This window comes from Colius striatus, chromosome 10, assembly GCF_028858725.1.
Source record: "Colius striatus isolate bColStr4 chromosome 10, bColStr4.1.hap1, whole genome shotgun sequence".
In the NCBI taxonomy this organism is placed as follows: Eukaryota; Metazoa; Chordata; class Aves; order Coliiformes; family Coliidae; genus Colius; species Colius striatus.
Window position 1 is genome coordinate 20,787,091 of NC_084768.1, and position 16,566 is coordinate 20,803,656.

The following is a 16,566-nucleotide window of genomic DNA, read 5'->3' on the forward strand; positions in this document are numbered from 1 at the left end:
CCCAGTGCATAGTTCCTTATCACCATAATTTCTCAATGACTGAAACAACCTGGCCACTTCCTTGTATGTTTTAAGGGTAAACAAGGAGTGAGGGTTGGAGAGTGGCTGTGAATTGTAGTGTCAAAAGATGTGCAGCAAACTTGATTCTTAAACCAATTCGTTCCATTATGCCTAGGAACCAAACTCTAGCTTGTGTGAGACTTCTTGGTTAAATTATTTAAGTTTGATCTACAAGAGACAGAACCTTTGCAGTGCAGCAGGTATGGTCATTACTGTGTGTCTCAGCACAGCGTGTGTAATCAAATAACAAAGCAAATGTCCAATATACATTGTATTAATTGAAGGTTGCTGGCCTTTGTTTTCTATTGGGACTAAAGAAATGAGCAGAATGCAGACCAGTCTATACTGCGGGTATTTCTGAAGCTGGTTAGCTGAGACTTTGGTAGAGGGTCTTTGCTAACCAGTGAAGGCTGTGCCACTGTGACCAAGGCACAGTCTCTAGTCATAGAAAGTAGAGAGAACATGAGGTTATGGAGTTACTGGAAGGATGTTAACTGCTGATGGACTGGGGAACCATTTTAGCTCATCCAGCCTTGGCTGTTTTGGTTTTTTTTATCCCTTCTCACCATGCCTTGAGAATGAGCTTACCCAAAGTCCATACAATTAAGTTGATGCAGAGAGTCTTATTGGCTTCCCTGCCTTTTGAAATAGGTCTTGCATATGTGCCGCCTTGTTAGCAATTCTTGCCTTTGTTTTTTCTTAATTGCTGTTTAATTAGTATTAAAACCAAAATTTCTCTGTAACCTGATGGGTTTTTTCATCTTCCTTTTCTTCAGTAATACATCAGTTATTTACTTGTAATACTGTTATGAGGGCTGTGTACTGAAGGAGTCCAGCATCTTTGATTTGTGCACATCAGTGATGGCCATCTTTAAAACACAGAGGGGAATTTTAATTTCTTTTTCAAGTTGGCATTGTTTAAGGTCTGTGTGCACTAGTATTTGGCACCTGAGAATCCGTCTGCAGCTTGTCTGCCACTGCTGCAGTGAGTCCTTGCCAGGCTCCCCTTTCTTAGGGTAGAAGTTGGATCAAAATGACCACTTAAGGTGCAAGAAGTACTGAAAAGCAAATTTTTGCTTGATAAATCCAATGTGCTACTTCTCCAAGTAGGTGCTTTGTAAGCATATGTTGGAGAACCAGTAAGCTGTTCTAGATGTTTTCTTTTAAAGAAATAAAAAGGTTTTGTTCTGGCTGCGCATGTTATGACACTTTTGACGTGCACCAAGGTGACACCCTGTGTACGAAGAGCTCTGTGGAGAATGATTTTTCAAGAGCTGCTCCCTCTGCACCTTCTTGGCCTGTTCTCATTTTTTTCTTTCTGGATTAGACTACTAAATTGGAAAGCACTGGTTATGTAATAAATTACTGCATTGCTTTGGTTGGGTAAAGCAAGAGTTAATAAATTTTCTTGGTTTTTAGTTTTTTCCTTAACTTTAACTCCTGCTGAGGTCATAGCAACCTTGGGCTAAGCTTTGCATTCATCATACTGTTAAATAAAACAAAATGGGGGGGTGGGAGGGGATACAGTCCCACTATTGCCTACCAGTAGGAGAGTCCAAACAGAAGACTCTTTTGAGTAGCAATTATTTAATTTGCCCAGTCAAGGCACCGCGTTTATATACTATTTCACATTGAATTTGATTATGCCCTACAGACCTGGCTGGTCAAGGATTTGATACACATATTGGCTTGGGATTCGAGCTTTCTTTTTTATTTAAATAAAAATTTATATATAAATATATATATACATATATACATAGTTATATCTGTATATATATTGGGTATGGTTTAAGAATTGTTTCGCATGAGTGCAGCTGTTGTGATCAAATGTCTGGGAGGTAGAAGCACTGAATGAAAATAAAGGCATTTTTCAGCGCAAACACCCACACTTTCCATATGTCTTCACACGGGTTTATTTCGCTCCTAGTTGATCTTTGCCCTCTTTAATTGCCAAGAGTAGTTTTGAAGCTTACTCTTAATTTTTTTTTCTGACCCCTCTTAACTTTTGGCAAAGAACCATCTTTGCACTAGAAGAGCTTCATCCACACCTTGCCCCTATCCATCCTTACCTTCTACTTGGCCAAACGTTCCAGCCACTCCCCTTCGAGCCGAGCAGAACTAGGCTGATGCAGTTTTGAGCCTGTCAGGTCTGTTCCTCCCTTCTCTGCTCTGGGCATGCTGATGATTGAGTTTCCCTGGCAGCCTGCTCACAAGTCAACTGACACAGGCACCACACCATGCCCTCTTCTCCCATCCCTCAGTGCAGAATACACTGTCAGGTCAGCTGCCGCCTTGGGTTTAATTAGTATACTTCCTCCTGTTGTGTCTTTATTAACACAGGGAGCTCTCTTTAGTTAGCATAATTAGTGCAATATTCTAATCTAGGAGGACAAGCCCAGCATCTGCCTTTTTTTGACTGCAGTAATTCTTTATGTAAAATGATGTTTCAAAGACAGTTGTAATAGGTTTGAATTTACAGATTCGTCTTTCAACAGTAGGAAGAAAATCTGGAGGGGCAAAAACTTTTTACCTTTTATTGCTTGTGCCAGATGGTTTCCTTGCCAGGTTAGGGATTAATGGGGTGGGTTTTTTTTCGCCACTTTTGCTCCTGGGAAGAGTTCTCCAGTAAGAGCTGTTTTAAGTTACTGGCCTTTGTATGGTGAATGCTTCCAAAACCTGTGGGTTAGAAGGGAGACCTTACTGTTGTTTTTTCTCCAGCTCTCTGTGCTGTACTTTGTGCGTAGTGTCCTTGTTGTGATCAGTGTGTCCAGGTGAATGGCCCGTTTGCCTGGTATTATAGTTTGGCTTGTTCAATAGTGTGTTTAATATCTACTAAGAATATTGATTTCTGGACTTGGTTTTTTCCCCTCCTCCTCTTTGTCCTTTTTCTGCTTTTTTTTTTTCAGTTTACTCAATTAAACAGGAAAAACGGCAAATTGTTGCAGCACATGCTTTTAAGTCTGTACCTAAAATTTTCCCTTTTTGAGGAGAAGAATGCTAGCAGAACTGGGAGGACAGATAGCTCTACATATAGCTGAAGCATTGATGGTTACAGCAAATAAGCAGGGAATGAACAGTTTGTATCCTGCTGCATTCATTTCTGTAGCCTGTCATTGTCACAGTCGTACAGGAATGCTGTTCACCTTGGTGAACTTGGTCTCAGCTAAGAAAGTGGTTTAGTTCCTTCTGTTTGAGCAAGAAGAAACAGTATGAGGATGTTGTTTGGGCACTACTGCATCATTTGATAGGCAGATTAGATTTTTGACAACTTCAGACCCTTATTGATACCTGAATTTCAGCCTCAGCATGGACAAACTCCCCAGAATAGGAAGCTTCAAGTCTTAGGTTAAGCTTTAGTATGTCAGTGATTCAGTCTGTGTAGAAACTGTATTTGAGTTTTCTGCAGTGTTGTTTTCCTCCTCCTTCTGTCAATATCTCTTCTTTACCTGTTGCCTAGTTGTCTTTTCTTAACAGGAGAAACTTCCACTTCTTCTGCCCCTCTTGTGTACTGTCGTATCCTGTTCCATTTCAGAGTAGGACTTTTCATTTAGATCAAAGTACTTTTTAAACTTGCAGCACCATTATTTCCTTTCTTCTCAATTTCTTCTCTGACTAGTTTCTTCTGAGCCTTCTTCTCTCCCTTTTGTTCATACCTACCTTCCTTTCCTTCTGTGGCTTGTCCATTCACCCTCCCTGATTGTGTAACAGTGACAGCTTGCTGCCTCAAAACAGAGCATTCAAATGAATTCGCTTAGCCAATAACTTCTGTGAAGTTGCCTTTTCTAATGGTGTTATTACTCAGTGATGCACAAATGTGATATTGCCCCTACTGGTAGGCAAACGGGGGATCTGTATAAACATGGTAAACTGCTGTTTAAAGGAGAGCCAAAGACTTGTGCTTTACACTTTTGGTTTTTTTCCTGGTGTAGCCATTTTGATTGTCAAATCTTTGTAGGGTTTTGTGAGTTGACTGTATTATCCTAATAACGATTTGCAGAAGTTAATGATTGTCAAGCCTTACCCATGCACTGAATTGTGGAAAAGCATTCCATTTAGTCGTACGATTTGTAATGTACTGAGATGTACCTGGGGTATTCTGAGATGTTTTCAGTCTCTCATGCACTCTCTTGGCTGACAGAATGGCTCATTTAGAGAGGGAAAAGGAACAACGAAATTTGATATAATCAAATAAGCCTTGTCTTTAAGTGTTTAAATTGAGTACTGATATAAAATTTCTTCCGTTACAGTAAAGATAAATCTGTCTTGCAAATGTGACTAAGCCCATTGGAACTGAAAACACTTGTCAAACTGTAGCATTACATTAAATTAGATGTGGAAGAAGCAAACTTGTATGATATTGTCTCTTGACAGCACAAATAGAGTGAGGCGGGGCAACATCTGTATTAGAAAGGATGAGAGGCGAGGCTTTTTATCCATAATCAAGAAAGCCACTTGCATTTCCTGTAACTTAAACTCTTGCAGACTTATTAAGGTTTTTAGGTTCAGAGAGAAATCTGCAAGTCAGGGTAGCATAAACCTTCATTTCCATTACCATTTTCATGTATAACTCTGAGCTTGCAATGATGCAGACTTACAGGATAGTTATCTGAAGAACCCCAATACAGAGTATCTTTGGTTGACAAGCTATTTCAGACCCATTTTTATGGTCCAAGAAATTCAGTGCTAATCAGGAGGCTCAAGAGCAGGAGCACCATCTCATCTTTTCTATTCTAGAATGGAGGGGGAGGGGAAGGCGGTGAAAGGTGCCACATAAGCATTGTGCTTGTCTGCGTGTGTATGAAGACATTTCTGTAGTCCTAGAATAGGTAAAAGGAACACAGAGCAAGCCTGGGCCATGACGTTACTTTCATACTCAAATTTTGTCATCATTGCTTTTGCAAAACACACACTTCCTGTTTCTATCTCTTAATTTTGGTAGCAGTGATTTAAAAAGAGAAAAAAAAAAGTCAGTGTATCAGGAGCATAACTTTTTATATCCACTAAATCAAGTCCCGTGGATGAAAATAAGGAAGCAAAAGTTTTCGAGTTGTCTTATGGTATCATTTGGACACAAACTGGAAACACATCTGCCTTGCTTTAGTAAATGTAATCTCTGAATTTGAGGGAGTGGAACAGCTCTTGTGAGCCACCTTTTAGATATGGCCTTGATAGTAACAGTTGAGTGGCTGTTATTTGTGGTACACCAGCATCCAGATTGTGTTTCGCAAATTGATTAGTCTTGGATCAAATATCATCTGAAATGTCAAGCTTCACTGGGGGTTCTCTTTTCCATACTCAGCTGTTATCAACTGCATCATCTTCCATTGAAATGCCAAGGGGATGAAAGAGGCTAGGATAAGTTAGTTCAATGTACACAACGTAAGTAAGTGAATTTTGGGAATGTCATCCCAGCACAGTGTCCTTATACAGTTAACACATGGTCTTTGTTCTTGTGTAAGAAGAAGAATGTAACTACTTAGTGTTGTCACAGTCTTGGAGGCACTTCTTGTGATGCAGGTAGAGCCTTGGTTAGCAGGGAAAGGAGAACAACCTTAATATTGATTTTCTTTTTTTGTTATCATTTGATTTCCCAAGGGCAAGTGTTGTGTCATGCTGTGGAAGCCCTGGGAACACTATGGTAAGCAAAGAGGGTGCACCTTTTTCTGAAATTTCCCAATACAAAGAGCGTGTGGGAATGTGGGTTTGTCTGCACTGGATGAATCCCAGTCATCTGTGACCACAGTCATCAAAATTGGATGCCTAGCTTAGTAATCTAAATAATTAACTCATCTTTCCCAGGCAATCTTTGCAATCCCAGTATGTTTGTGTATGATTTTAAGTGCAAATTGCTAGGTGTTTGGCATTGGGGAAAGTTGATGCCTAGCTTCATCCAGCAAGGTGGTTGTCTTTGGATCTACGAGTTGGATGTTTTCATATGCCAGGAAACAACCAATTCTAAGATCTGAAAGTTTTAGGAAAACACAATTTTTCAAATCCAAGTTGATATGACATTGTTGGGACAGATGGAAGCAACAGGTGATGTGGCGTCTCTGAGACTAACAAGTGTTTGGAGATGATGGAATTGCACATGAGATGTATGTGGGAAAAAATATATCTGTAAGCAAAAACAAAAATCTTGTGGAGTATTTGATGTTTAAGAAATGATTTGCTTCTTTGTAGTGTTTAAAAGGTTTATTAATAGTTTTATGGCAGACAGTACTCACAAGTCTTTGGCATCCAAACCAGATTGTGTATTGGATGGATCCCACAACTGGATGTGTGCACTGACCTCTTTATTTCTATCCTTTTAGAAAGAAACTTGATAGCAGCATTTTACAAGTGTATAAAGCAACCTGAGACATAAGAAATCCGGTTCGGGTCAGAACTGCTGCACAGTTCACAATTGGTACCTTTAATCTGCAGCCTCTCTTCAGTGAAGCTGCACTAACATGGACAAGTCTTGCACAGCCAATGACTTTCTATGTTTTTCTCATTTTAAGAGTTCTCATTACCCCTTTGGCCTCTGCTTGCTGTGTAAGCAGCCCCCCGTGCTAAGAGGAGCTTTCCTTAAATTCAGATTAGCAACTGTGCTGTAGCTTGATTGGTTTTCCCTGTTTTCTGTAACTGGTAGCATAGCATCGAGCTCTTTCCCCACTGTATTGGTTGCTACGCGGAGGAAGAGGAGAGGCAAGACATGCCTGGGAGGAGGGAGAAAGAATTATGAGTTCTTCTACGTGACAGCTCCTGCCCCATCTTTGAAATCAGCTACTTCCAGTTGTGGGATTTCTCTGTAGATTACTCTCTCCTGTTTTTTGTAAGCCTAGTTTCCTTTGAGCTCCTTAGTTCTGTACAAGTCTCCTGGAGACATTCTGCAGTCATTATCACCTTTTTGGGTGGAGTTTATTTTTTTGTTTGGTTGGTTTTTGAATAACTTTTTAACATTGGTGCATATATGCTTGGGATAGAGCTCATGTAATTTTCCAATCGTATTGATTGTATGTGATTGTGCCCTGCAGAGGTATATTTAACAAAAAAATAAAAGAATAGTCTAGGTAATAAAGGAGACCATGAGATTTGTTGAGTCAGGTTACAAACTGTTTCTTTATTTAGGATCCTGGATAAGGAAAAATTCCCTGTCTGCTGTTCTCATAAACCAATGCTGAACAAGTTGTCATGAATTCTCTCTTTCTGTTTGAACTGGTTCTTTTCTTGCGTCTCCTTCTGCCATTTTCTTCCTTTCCTCCTTCTCTTCCCCATCAAAAAAAAACAAAACCCCTCAGGAGCCTTTATAGGAATGTCTGGCTCTGGGTTGATATTGTGAATATTTGTTGTTTGTATCTTTCAAAACATTTTTAATAGGAGTAGAGATTAAGTAGAACGTGTGAGAAGAATTCCATAAACTGAATTCTTTGCAAGTTCAGGGAAACTTTGGAGTCTTGTACATACAGACCTGGTCATGAGGGGGACCTTCGGAGGCACACAAGGCATTCAAACCTCTGTCCTTGAAAGGTTAGATGCTTTACTGCCTTGGGAAAAATGAGAAGACGAAAGGAGCAGACGAAAGAGTTTACTATATCCAATTCTCTGTGTCTTTCCTCCTGCAGTATACTTTGTTTAAAAAGTTAAGCCTTCTAAATATTATGCTGAAGTGAGACAGAGTGGATTGAAGGAGGCAAAAGGCAAGAGGATCCAGAGATCTGAAATCTTTTGTCTCCTTTAAGTCTCTCTTAAAACTACAGAGCCAACACAGTCACTTTTGTATTAAAGAACAAGAAGATGGAGACCTATTGTGTGTACATGGTGGTTATATAGAAGAAACCATATGTTGAAATGCTAACTGTTCTTCCCTTTTCACCTTGCTTTTCTCTCTCTCAAAGCTGACTCAACCTCACCTTGCTTTCATATATTGTCTAAGGGTCCTCTGAGTTGCAGATTCAACAACAAAAAAAAAGAGTGGAAAGGTTGGAGATTCACTATTTGGTTTGTAAATAGATGGAAGTGTCTACAAGGTCTTATCTGCTTTTCTGTCAGCATTTATATTAAATGATGAATTAATGGAGAACACTTTGAAATATCTCTCATTTTCTGTCTGGAATGAATGTGCATTCTTCTGAATTCTGTGTGAGGTGCAACACTGTGTAAGACTTTCTCCAGGTCAATGTATGTTTGTCTTCTGCTGGGCTGGAGCATAAGAGATGCCAAATAGCAGAGAAGCCATGTTTGTGTAGAGGTAGAGTCAGAAGAGACCAGACCTGACCTCCAGAGTGGCCACAGTTTTGCTAATTTGCTGCATAGTCTGCTTTGTGGGTTTCTCTTCTCGTGTCTTTTTATGGACTTTAGCAAGTCCATAGCTGGCTATAAATCTGAGATGTGCTGAACATGAGATGTTCTGATACAGAATAAGCTGCTGCTTTGCTGAAAAACTGTTCCTTCACCTATTCCAGGGCAAGCACAGCCTCTGTCCTGGGAGGTTAAGCACATGCATTACTTCTATCTTTACTTCTGAGCCCAGGCACCGTGGCTTTTAAAGATATGAAGTGCTATGGAGAATCAGATCCCCATGGAAGGGAGCAGTTCCCTGCATCGAGAAGGCTTTGGGGAAACTTGGTGGGTTTTGTACGTAGAAAAGAGGGGAGGCTGGGTTCAAGTGGATGGTAGCTGCTTCCCTTTGGGTATGGATACCAGGTTAGAGGGATCAGAAAAAGGCTCATCCAGAGCATGGGATTTCATAATCCCATCTTGCTCTGCAAGTGTATTTGTCTTCCTCCCTCAGCAGTGAGCACCTAAAGCACAAACAAAAATCTAAGCAGGTTTGGGTTCCTGCTCACCACTCAAGGCTGTTTCTTTCCAGCTTCTCAAAAAACAGGCAATTCAGAGGGCAGTGCAAGCATGTTGAGAAAACACACTGTCTCTCTGGTGCTGTAAACTGCTTTGAGCTCTTTAAAGAGCAGGGAGCAGAGCTTGTGCTCTTTCTCCAGAGACACCAGGCAGAGATGTGCTGTATCCCACAGCTCAGTGGGTGCTTGCGGAAGGCAGTAGCACCCTGAAGCCAAGAGGTCCCCTGTCCTGATGGGGATGTCTTGAGTTATTTCTGTGACCACCTTCCCCATAACTGCAAACTCTGACTCCCTGTCTTCTGGACTGTGAATGTGGGAGAGACGAAAACTGCTGCATGATGCTCAGTCTCTCTTGCCCCAGGCTGCCAGGCTTAGAGCTTTGGTACTTGATTGTTTTGAGCTGCTGATCGTGGCCTTGGACCTTTGAAAAACAGTCTCTCTGCTGGAACAAACAAGGCAGCAAACAATTTGTGCTGTCACACTTGTCATTTTGGATGCTTCTGTAGGTCTAGTTCTGCTCAGGCCTGACTGATGGGTTGTTGCTTTGAAACACTTGCAAGCTGCATCAAAATATGAAATTTACCCAACTACCCTAGAGGGTATGGCGTGGGCAACTTACAGATCCCTTCAGCCCTGCAGGGTCGATTCTGGGATGAATCTTGCTGTTCATCTGGCCACTGTTAGATAAAGCACTTCTATGCTGTTTGAGGCACTGGGCCCCCTGCAGTGAAGCCATGGTGCAGTCACAGAACCAGCATGTACTGTGTCACTGACAGGAGTTCATTCACCTTAGCTTAAGCTACATGGGATGTGCAAGACAAAATAGGTGTTTGCTCTGGGTTTTACTGCTTTAAACTCCCTTAGAGTGTTGGCTGGATTAAATGCTATGCTTGGATGGTTGCTACACTCAGCTGGGTGTGGAGGATCCCTAAATCACCCTGAACACCCTGGGACCTGCAGGCTTGGGAGTTACCTTGGGAAATTTAAACCAGCAGCCCCTTGGAGCAGCAAGGTGCAGTATGTGAGTGCTTCCTTCCTCATCGAGGACATTTACCTCCTGCAGCAGATTACAAATGGTTAACCTGCAGGTTACTCACCCACTCATGGTGGGTCTGGCCTGATCTGCCATGAGGCAGAGAGCAACTCTGAGGAGCTCGTGAGGAGTTTGTGTGTGTTACTGGTCGGTGGTCAGAGTCAGTGGTGCTGCTTTTGTGCTTGCTTTTGATGATCTGCCTGATTACAGAACTAATGAGAGAACAAGAGTGATATTATGTTGGGCAGAGGTAGTTTAAGGGTGAAACTTATGGCCCCAGGCTATGGAGGGAAACCCACGAAAGCAAAGCTGGGTCCCAGAGCATGTCATCCTTTCATTTATTTCCACAATCTGTCTTGGTATAGTAAGGTCTTCTACTTCCCTCAAGCCAGTTTACAGCTGCATTTTCCCTTACGACCTTTGCTCTTACTGGAGGACAGTAAAAGGGCAGCTTTAGTATGTGCTGAGCCAGGCAACTCCTGGGGTTTGATGTTCAGGAGGTGAATTTGTAGATGGGAAATTGTGTTGCTCAGTCCTGCTCCCAACACTGTTATATGGTGGGCTGAAGGTGAGGAGGATGCTCAGCTTTCATCCTCAGCTTTCCAGCTGTGCAAGTGAAAAGGTGAGTGTATTTAAGAGGGGAAGTATTTGCAACTGCAGAGTGTGAAATGGGGCAATTTCTCTCAACTTGTGCCTATTTGGGAACGTAGGGATGACAGCTTGGGACACAGAAACACTTTGCTGAGCTACAGAATGCCAAAGTGGGATTTATAAATACCTTAGATCGTGACATTTTTACTTGATCTCTTGAAAGTTTTGGGGGTTGTTTGTTTGGGGTTCTTTTTTTCCATGGCATAAGCAGTTAATTTTCTGCTGGCAAGAAATGAAGGCATCTGGCATTTGGCTGGGGTAGGTGGTCGAACTTTCCCTTGTCAGATTGAACTTTAAAACCTCTTTCAAACTAAACATTGCTTTTTTTTTCCTGCTCTTTGCTTAACCTTCTGCAGCTGGTCATCAGCCTTTGGCCTCAGCATCCTACCCCCCTCCCACCCTCCCCTGCTTTGGTCTCGGCTCTGCTTGAGCACAGAAATCCATCAGGGAAACTGCTGTGACTGGTTTGGGTTCAGGCGAGCCTGCCTGTCCTCTTAACAATTTGCAGTCACATCCTAAAAGCAGAAGGCTGGAGGTACAGGGGCAGGTAAGAGAAACGAATTCCACTAGTCCTCCATTCTTAATTAGTTCCTTGTGACAGGTTTGTTTTGATTCTCTTTGTAGCAGTCTGTGAATTGTAGCTGCTGCCAGTGGCCTTTTCACTGTGAGCATGGGCCAGAGGAGCTGTTTGAGGGGGCCCTCCCATCGCAGCTCTCACGAAGGCTCACTTCTGCACAGCTCTTAAAGTGTCATGCTTGTCTTTTATCCCCAGGCGGTAGCAACGCTTCATGGTGTGGAGAGCAGTTCTCTAGAGGTCAGGTTGTCCTGAGTAATGCCTGCTCCCTTGCCTGGCTGTACAAGAGCACTGCTGGTTTTCTTTGCCTCCAGGTTTTGGGGTGTGAGGGGAAGGCTTTTATGCTCAAGATCCCCTTTCAGTCTTGGACTGCTTTAAGCTACTGCTGGGCTCTCGAGCACACCGCATGGGTGCTGTGGGGCATTGCATGGAGGGCTGCTGTGGCGTGAGCTGCGGGCCTGCAGCCCGGGTGCCCATCTGTGCAGTGATGAAGCAGCGGGGCAGGCATGGCCTGTGCTGGCCGGAGCCCAGTGCTGCTGCGGGATCAGGGACTTTACGCTTCCACGGAGCTTTCTGGTTTTGAGCTGAATCAGCAACTTGTTTATTGGCTTGCCACACTTCTTACAGGGGTGAAACAGAAGAGCCTTTTCTAATGTGTACATTCTTCAGTGCCAGTGGCCCCTTTTGGGCAGTGATGTTGTGGTGATACTTTTGAGATCCGTCCAGGATGAAAGCAGTTGACATACGGAGTGTGTGACAGTGCTGGAAGGGAAAAGGGAGTGTTGAAGAGTTGCAGGGGGAGAAGGGAGTGCTTTTCAGCCAAATGTTAGGGGGAAGAGCTGGCCTAAGAAGTAGCAAAGGCTCTTGTCTGTAAAGAGACAAGACTGGACACACATTAGGGGGCCAAGCGGCTGAGAAACTTTTTTTAAGGTGTCCTGTATCTCCTCTAAGGTAATAGAGTCAGGACCTTACTGTGAAGTAGAAACAGGGAGTCTCCCATTTAATCAGAACAGGATGATAATATGGTGTTCTCCCCACTCTTGTGCCTTGGGTTTTCAGTGTGAGATTAGCAGCACTGTGTGTGAGGACAGGCACAAGGACTTGCCTCAGGCTTGACAGAAGCAGGCAGCTGTGCTTGCACAGGCAGGCTAGCACATGCCTTTCCCAGGAGGTGAGCAGAGTGACGGGGCAAGGGACTGCAGCGAGGTGTCCCTTTCTGCAGTGGGACCACAGGCACGTCAGTGCTGCTGGAGCCAGGGGGAATGAAGCGTGGGCAAGGGAGGGCTGCTGGCAGGAAGCCCCGGGGCACTCTGGCCCTGGCCCCAGGACTGTGGAGCACAGCAGTGTGCCTGCCTTGTTGCTGCCTCATTTTTCCTGTAGGAGCTAAAGGTTCGGAAGAGCAGTGCTTCCTGGAGTGCTCTCAATTGTCTCAGTATTTTTCCTTTCTCTTGCCCTCTTGCTCCCAGTGTTGTTTTTTTTTGTTTCTGTATTTGATTGACTTCCTCCCCTTCTAGGTTTTCTACTCTTTGTAGTGTTGCATCTATGGTAAACCTTCTGAAAGATAATCTGTGCCCCTGGCCTGGGCAAGTATGTCTGGTTTTGTATGTTTTCTTGCAGTACTTGTTGCTATGCTCTTAGCCTCTGCCAGAGAGACCCCTTGAGGCTTGATATAGTCTTGGTGCCAAATGAGGTAATTTCTGCTGTTGTGGAGGAACTGGAGCTGAGATGAAGTCATTGCCCAAGAGCCTGGGGAGGGGGTTGTGAAAGAACCCAGAGGTCTCCTTCATCCCAGATTGACCACTTCAGCTGCTCCAGTTTTCCTGCTCCAGGTCGTTGGCCCACCAGTGCTGGCAAGACCACAGACATGGAGGTCACCAGTGCTGCACGTAGCCAGCCTTTAACTGAGTTGCTCTGGAAGCAGTGTGTGGTAGCTGTGGCAGTGAGTGCCTGGGGGCAGGCACAGACCCACCCAACTTACACATATCTTAGAAAATAGTCTTCCAGGGCAGGCAAGTCCCAGGCAGGCTGCCAGCCCTTTCCAGTAGTTGTTTCCCAAGCTGTTGTGGCTGCGGTCCTGAGCTTCCTCCCACGGGGTAAGTGAACAAACCCAACACAGAGTCATGCAAAGGGCATCTGGAAACCACAGTGTGCAGGAAATCTCACGTGCCACCTCCTCAGTCCTAGGATGGCTGCTGAGGCATTGCCACCCGAGCTGATTGGACGTGTAGACTCTTTAGCAAAAGTGGAAAATAGAAATCACCTCTGCCCTAATGGGAGTGTTTTTCCGAGACCTGCTTTTGCTAGACCGTGGTTATTAACCTTAGCCTAACCTCCTCAGGTACTAGGGACAGTCAGCCTGCACTGAGGTGCTGTCAGCTTTGGGCAGGAACAGCTGTGGTGCTCCAGCCATACCACACATGCTTATAAAATACACTCTGTATGGATTAAAGTTGCACAATGCTTGGAGGGATCCACCTCCCTGGAGACTTATCCCTTACCACTTCTTTGCTGGCGCTTTTCCTGTGTCAGTAACTGTAGTGCAAAGCAGAGGTGAGCCTGAAAGCACAGGCAGTAACTGAAAGGGCCGGAGGAGCTCAGGCAAGGAGAGAAGAGACACCAGGAACAAGGGAAGGAGACGGCCAAAACCGTTTTGTCCAAGGCCAACTGCTCTGTGGAGGCTGGGGTGTACCTGAAGGATCTCCCCATGAGGGAGGCAGGCAGGACGATGCAGAAGCAGAGATACTTCTGGGCTGCAGATCAGGGCAGCTGGGTGGGTGTGATGGCTCTGTGCTGGCTCAGGTCACAGGCAGGCCTGGGGAAGTGCTTTGTCTTTCTACAAGCTTGCTAGGCCCAAGCCTGCTGCTGAAAACAGAGGCTCTGGGAGAGCACAGCTTTCAGCGTATTGCTTGTGCAAGTGGCGTGTGCTGAAGGGGGGTGTGTGTGCTGAGGGGGGTGTGTGTGTGCTGGTGGGATGGGCCTGGCCTCCTGGTTTACCCTGCAGCCACAGGACAGAAGGATGGTTGGACAGGACTGTGGGGCTCCTGTCACTTTACTGGCTGAAGCTGGGGCCCGCAGGCTGCGGTGCCAGCGTAGCTTTTCTGCACAGGCCAGCGTGTCATCAGCTCTTCTGTTTCTAGTTCCAGGACAATGCATCTTTTTGTGGTGTGTCTCTTCAGTGTCTGGGGTCTGGCTGCCCCAGTCATGGTGGAAGACATCTGCACCGCAAAGCCACGTGACATCCCGGTGAATCCCATCTGCATCTACCGCAACCCTGAGAAGAAGCTACAGGAGAGTGAGGGGCAAGAGCCAGAGAAGGGCAAGCTCCCGGGCTCTACCAACCCCCGGGTCTGGGAGCTCTCCAAGGCCAACTCACGCTTTGCTGTTGTCTTCTACAAGTACTTGGCTGACTCCAAGGACAACGGGGAAAACATCTTCATGTCACCCCTCAGCATTTCTACAGCCTTTGCCATGACCAAGCTCGGAGCTTGTGGTAGCACCCTCCAACAGCTCATGGAGGTCAGTGGCACTTCAGCAGCCTTTTCCTGCAGCTCTCACCAGGGTCTGACTGACAGCCAAGGGGATAGTGGCTGACTGCTGCTAAAGGGCTCTCTGGGTCAGGCCTTGGGAAGGGGGCTTCTGCTTAAACGAGCTCCTGGGAAGGATGTGCCAGGCTGCTTGTTCTCTGCAGTGGTTTAGATCCCATCTCTTTCCTTGGACTCCCTTTTTTGATCCATCACTCGGAGTGGATTTCTTGGGTTCGAGAGGTTAATTTTCATCTGAAGGAAAGGAAGCCTCTCTGCAGGTGAGGGAAGGGAATGGGAAGAGTTTGTTTCTTGCGGACTGGGCAAGCACATAGCTGGGCAGGTAGCCTCTTCTCATGCAAAAAGCAGGAAAAGCTATGACATCAGGTCCCATCAGGAAAGGCTCTTTTTCACATTCCCTCCCACTCCCTTTGGACAAAAGACATGGGACATACATGAGACACCCTGCAGTGTCTGGGCTACCATCCTGCTACCAGCTCTGCTACCCTGCAGGAGCATCAGGAGCAAGAGGAGCCCTCAGCCAGGTCTAAACAACTTCTGACTGCTTGTGTTGAGCAGTATTAGTGCAGCATACTGAGGGCCTGGGCTTCCCAGGCTAGGGAGCCTGATCTCAGGGAGCTTTTTGCTCCAACCATGGCTCCTGAGCTCTGAGAGGGCTCCAGTCCTGGACTGAGAGAGGGGTGATCCTGAGTTCTGGCTTCTGCAGGACCAATTATCTCCCTGTCTGTCCAAGCACCCTTCTCACTGTCAGACCCACTCACCTGACAGCTGTGTCTGCCACGTGGGGTTTGGTACTGCCTGTACCTCCCTTGTAGATGGGAATCCACAGAGCATTCCTCCCTGTACTGAGGAGATGTGACTCAACCTGCTCCACTTGCCACCACTGCCACTGTCCTTACAGATTCTGCCTGTGGAGCAAGTAATTTTGGAGTCTTCTGCCTTTATCCACACTCTCTGGGCAGAGAAGAGCACTGAACCATAGCAAAATCTTCCCTTGTGCCTTCCTCTCTGGGCAGCCCTTCCCACTGGAAGGGTGACACTTCTCTCACTGAACCACCCAGGATGAAGAGCTGCACTCCAAATTCCCCCTTCTCCCTACAAAAGGGCCCGTAATACCACCTCTGCCTTGTAGAAAATGGTGCTAGAGATCTGGATGTTTGCATGGAGCAACATGCAGGGTCAGGGGTTCTCTGTGCCTCCAAGTCCTGAGACTGGATAGCAGCAGACAAACCCTAACTGTTCTTCCAGCTGGCAACTAGAAGCAGGTAAGAGAAAATTCCCTGTGCTGCCGAAATCTGCCCTCAAAACGATTGCTACATACTCCCATTCCCTGCAAAAATAGAGAAAACAAACCAGAATTAGTCACCAGGCCATGAGAATTGCTCCTGGGAAGGAGCAGCCTTCGGCATGGTCACTGGAGGAGAGTGTAGCACAAACCCTGTGTGTCCTGCTGTGACCTGCACTGACCCGAGAGCTGCTCCTGGCACCATCAGTGAGGTGCCTGGCTCGTGGGAAGCTCTCGCTGGGGGCTGGCAGGGGGCTATGAGCACTGAATTGTAAAGGCACAGGCGGGTGGTGTGCCAGCAGCTGCAGGGTAAGGGGCCTCTGAGCATGAGCTGGAGGCCTCTCTTGGGTAAGGTGTTGGGTCAAAGACAGAAGCTGCAACGAGTCAGCATGTGGAGAGCAAAGAAGCCAGAGTGAGGAAGAGGAGCAGTACCCCTGCGTGCTGAGCAGAGGCTGAGCCTCTGTTTTGGACTCACCAAAACTAGGTCTTGAGATGGTGATGTGTTGCTCTCATGTAGATCCGAGTTCCACTTTAGAGACATTGAGTGTGAAGCCCTGAGGGCCTGCCAAGTTCTTAGCTCCAGG

The 16,566-nt window shown here is 45.6% G+C and overlaps 1 protein-coding gene across 2 annotated transcripts in view; it reads left to right on the forward strand.

The window, feature by feature from the left end:
• Positions 1–16,566, forward strand: part of RC3H1 (ring finger and CCCH-type domains 1) — a 75,320-nt gene that overhangs the window by 56,466 nt on the left and 2,288 nt on the right. Inside the window, exons 1-2 of one of the 2 annotated variants that reach the window (XM_010200542.2) lie at positions 11,102–11,128; positions 14,293–14,671. In XM_010200542.2, coding sequence (XP_010198844.1) covers positions 14,303–14,671 — 369 coding nt within the window. In that variant the 5' untranslated portion in view covers positions 11,102–11,128; positions 14,293–14,302. Of the gene's footprint in view, positions 1–11,101; positions 11,129–14,292; positions 14,672–16,566 lie in introns of those variants that run through there. The other variant, XM_062004323.1, reaches the window with a different exon arrangement.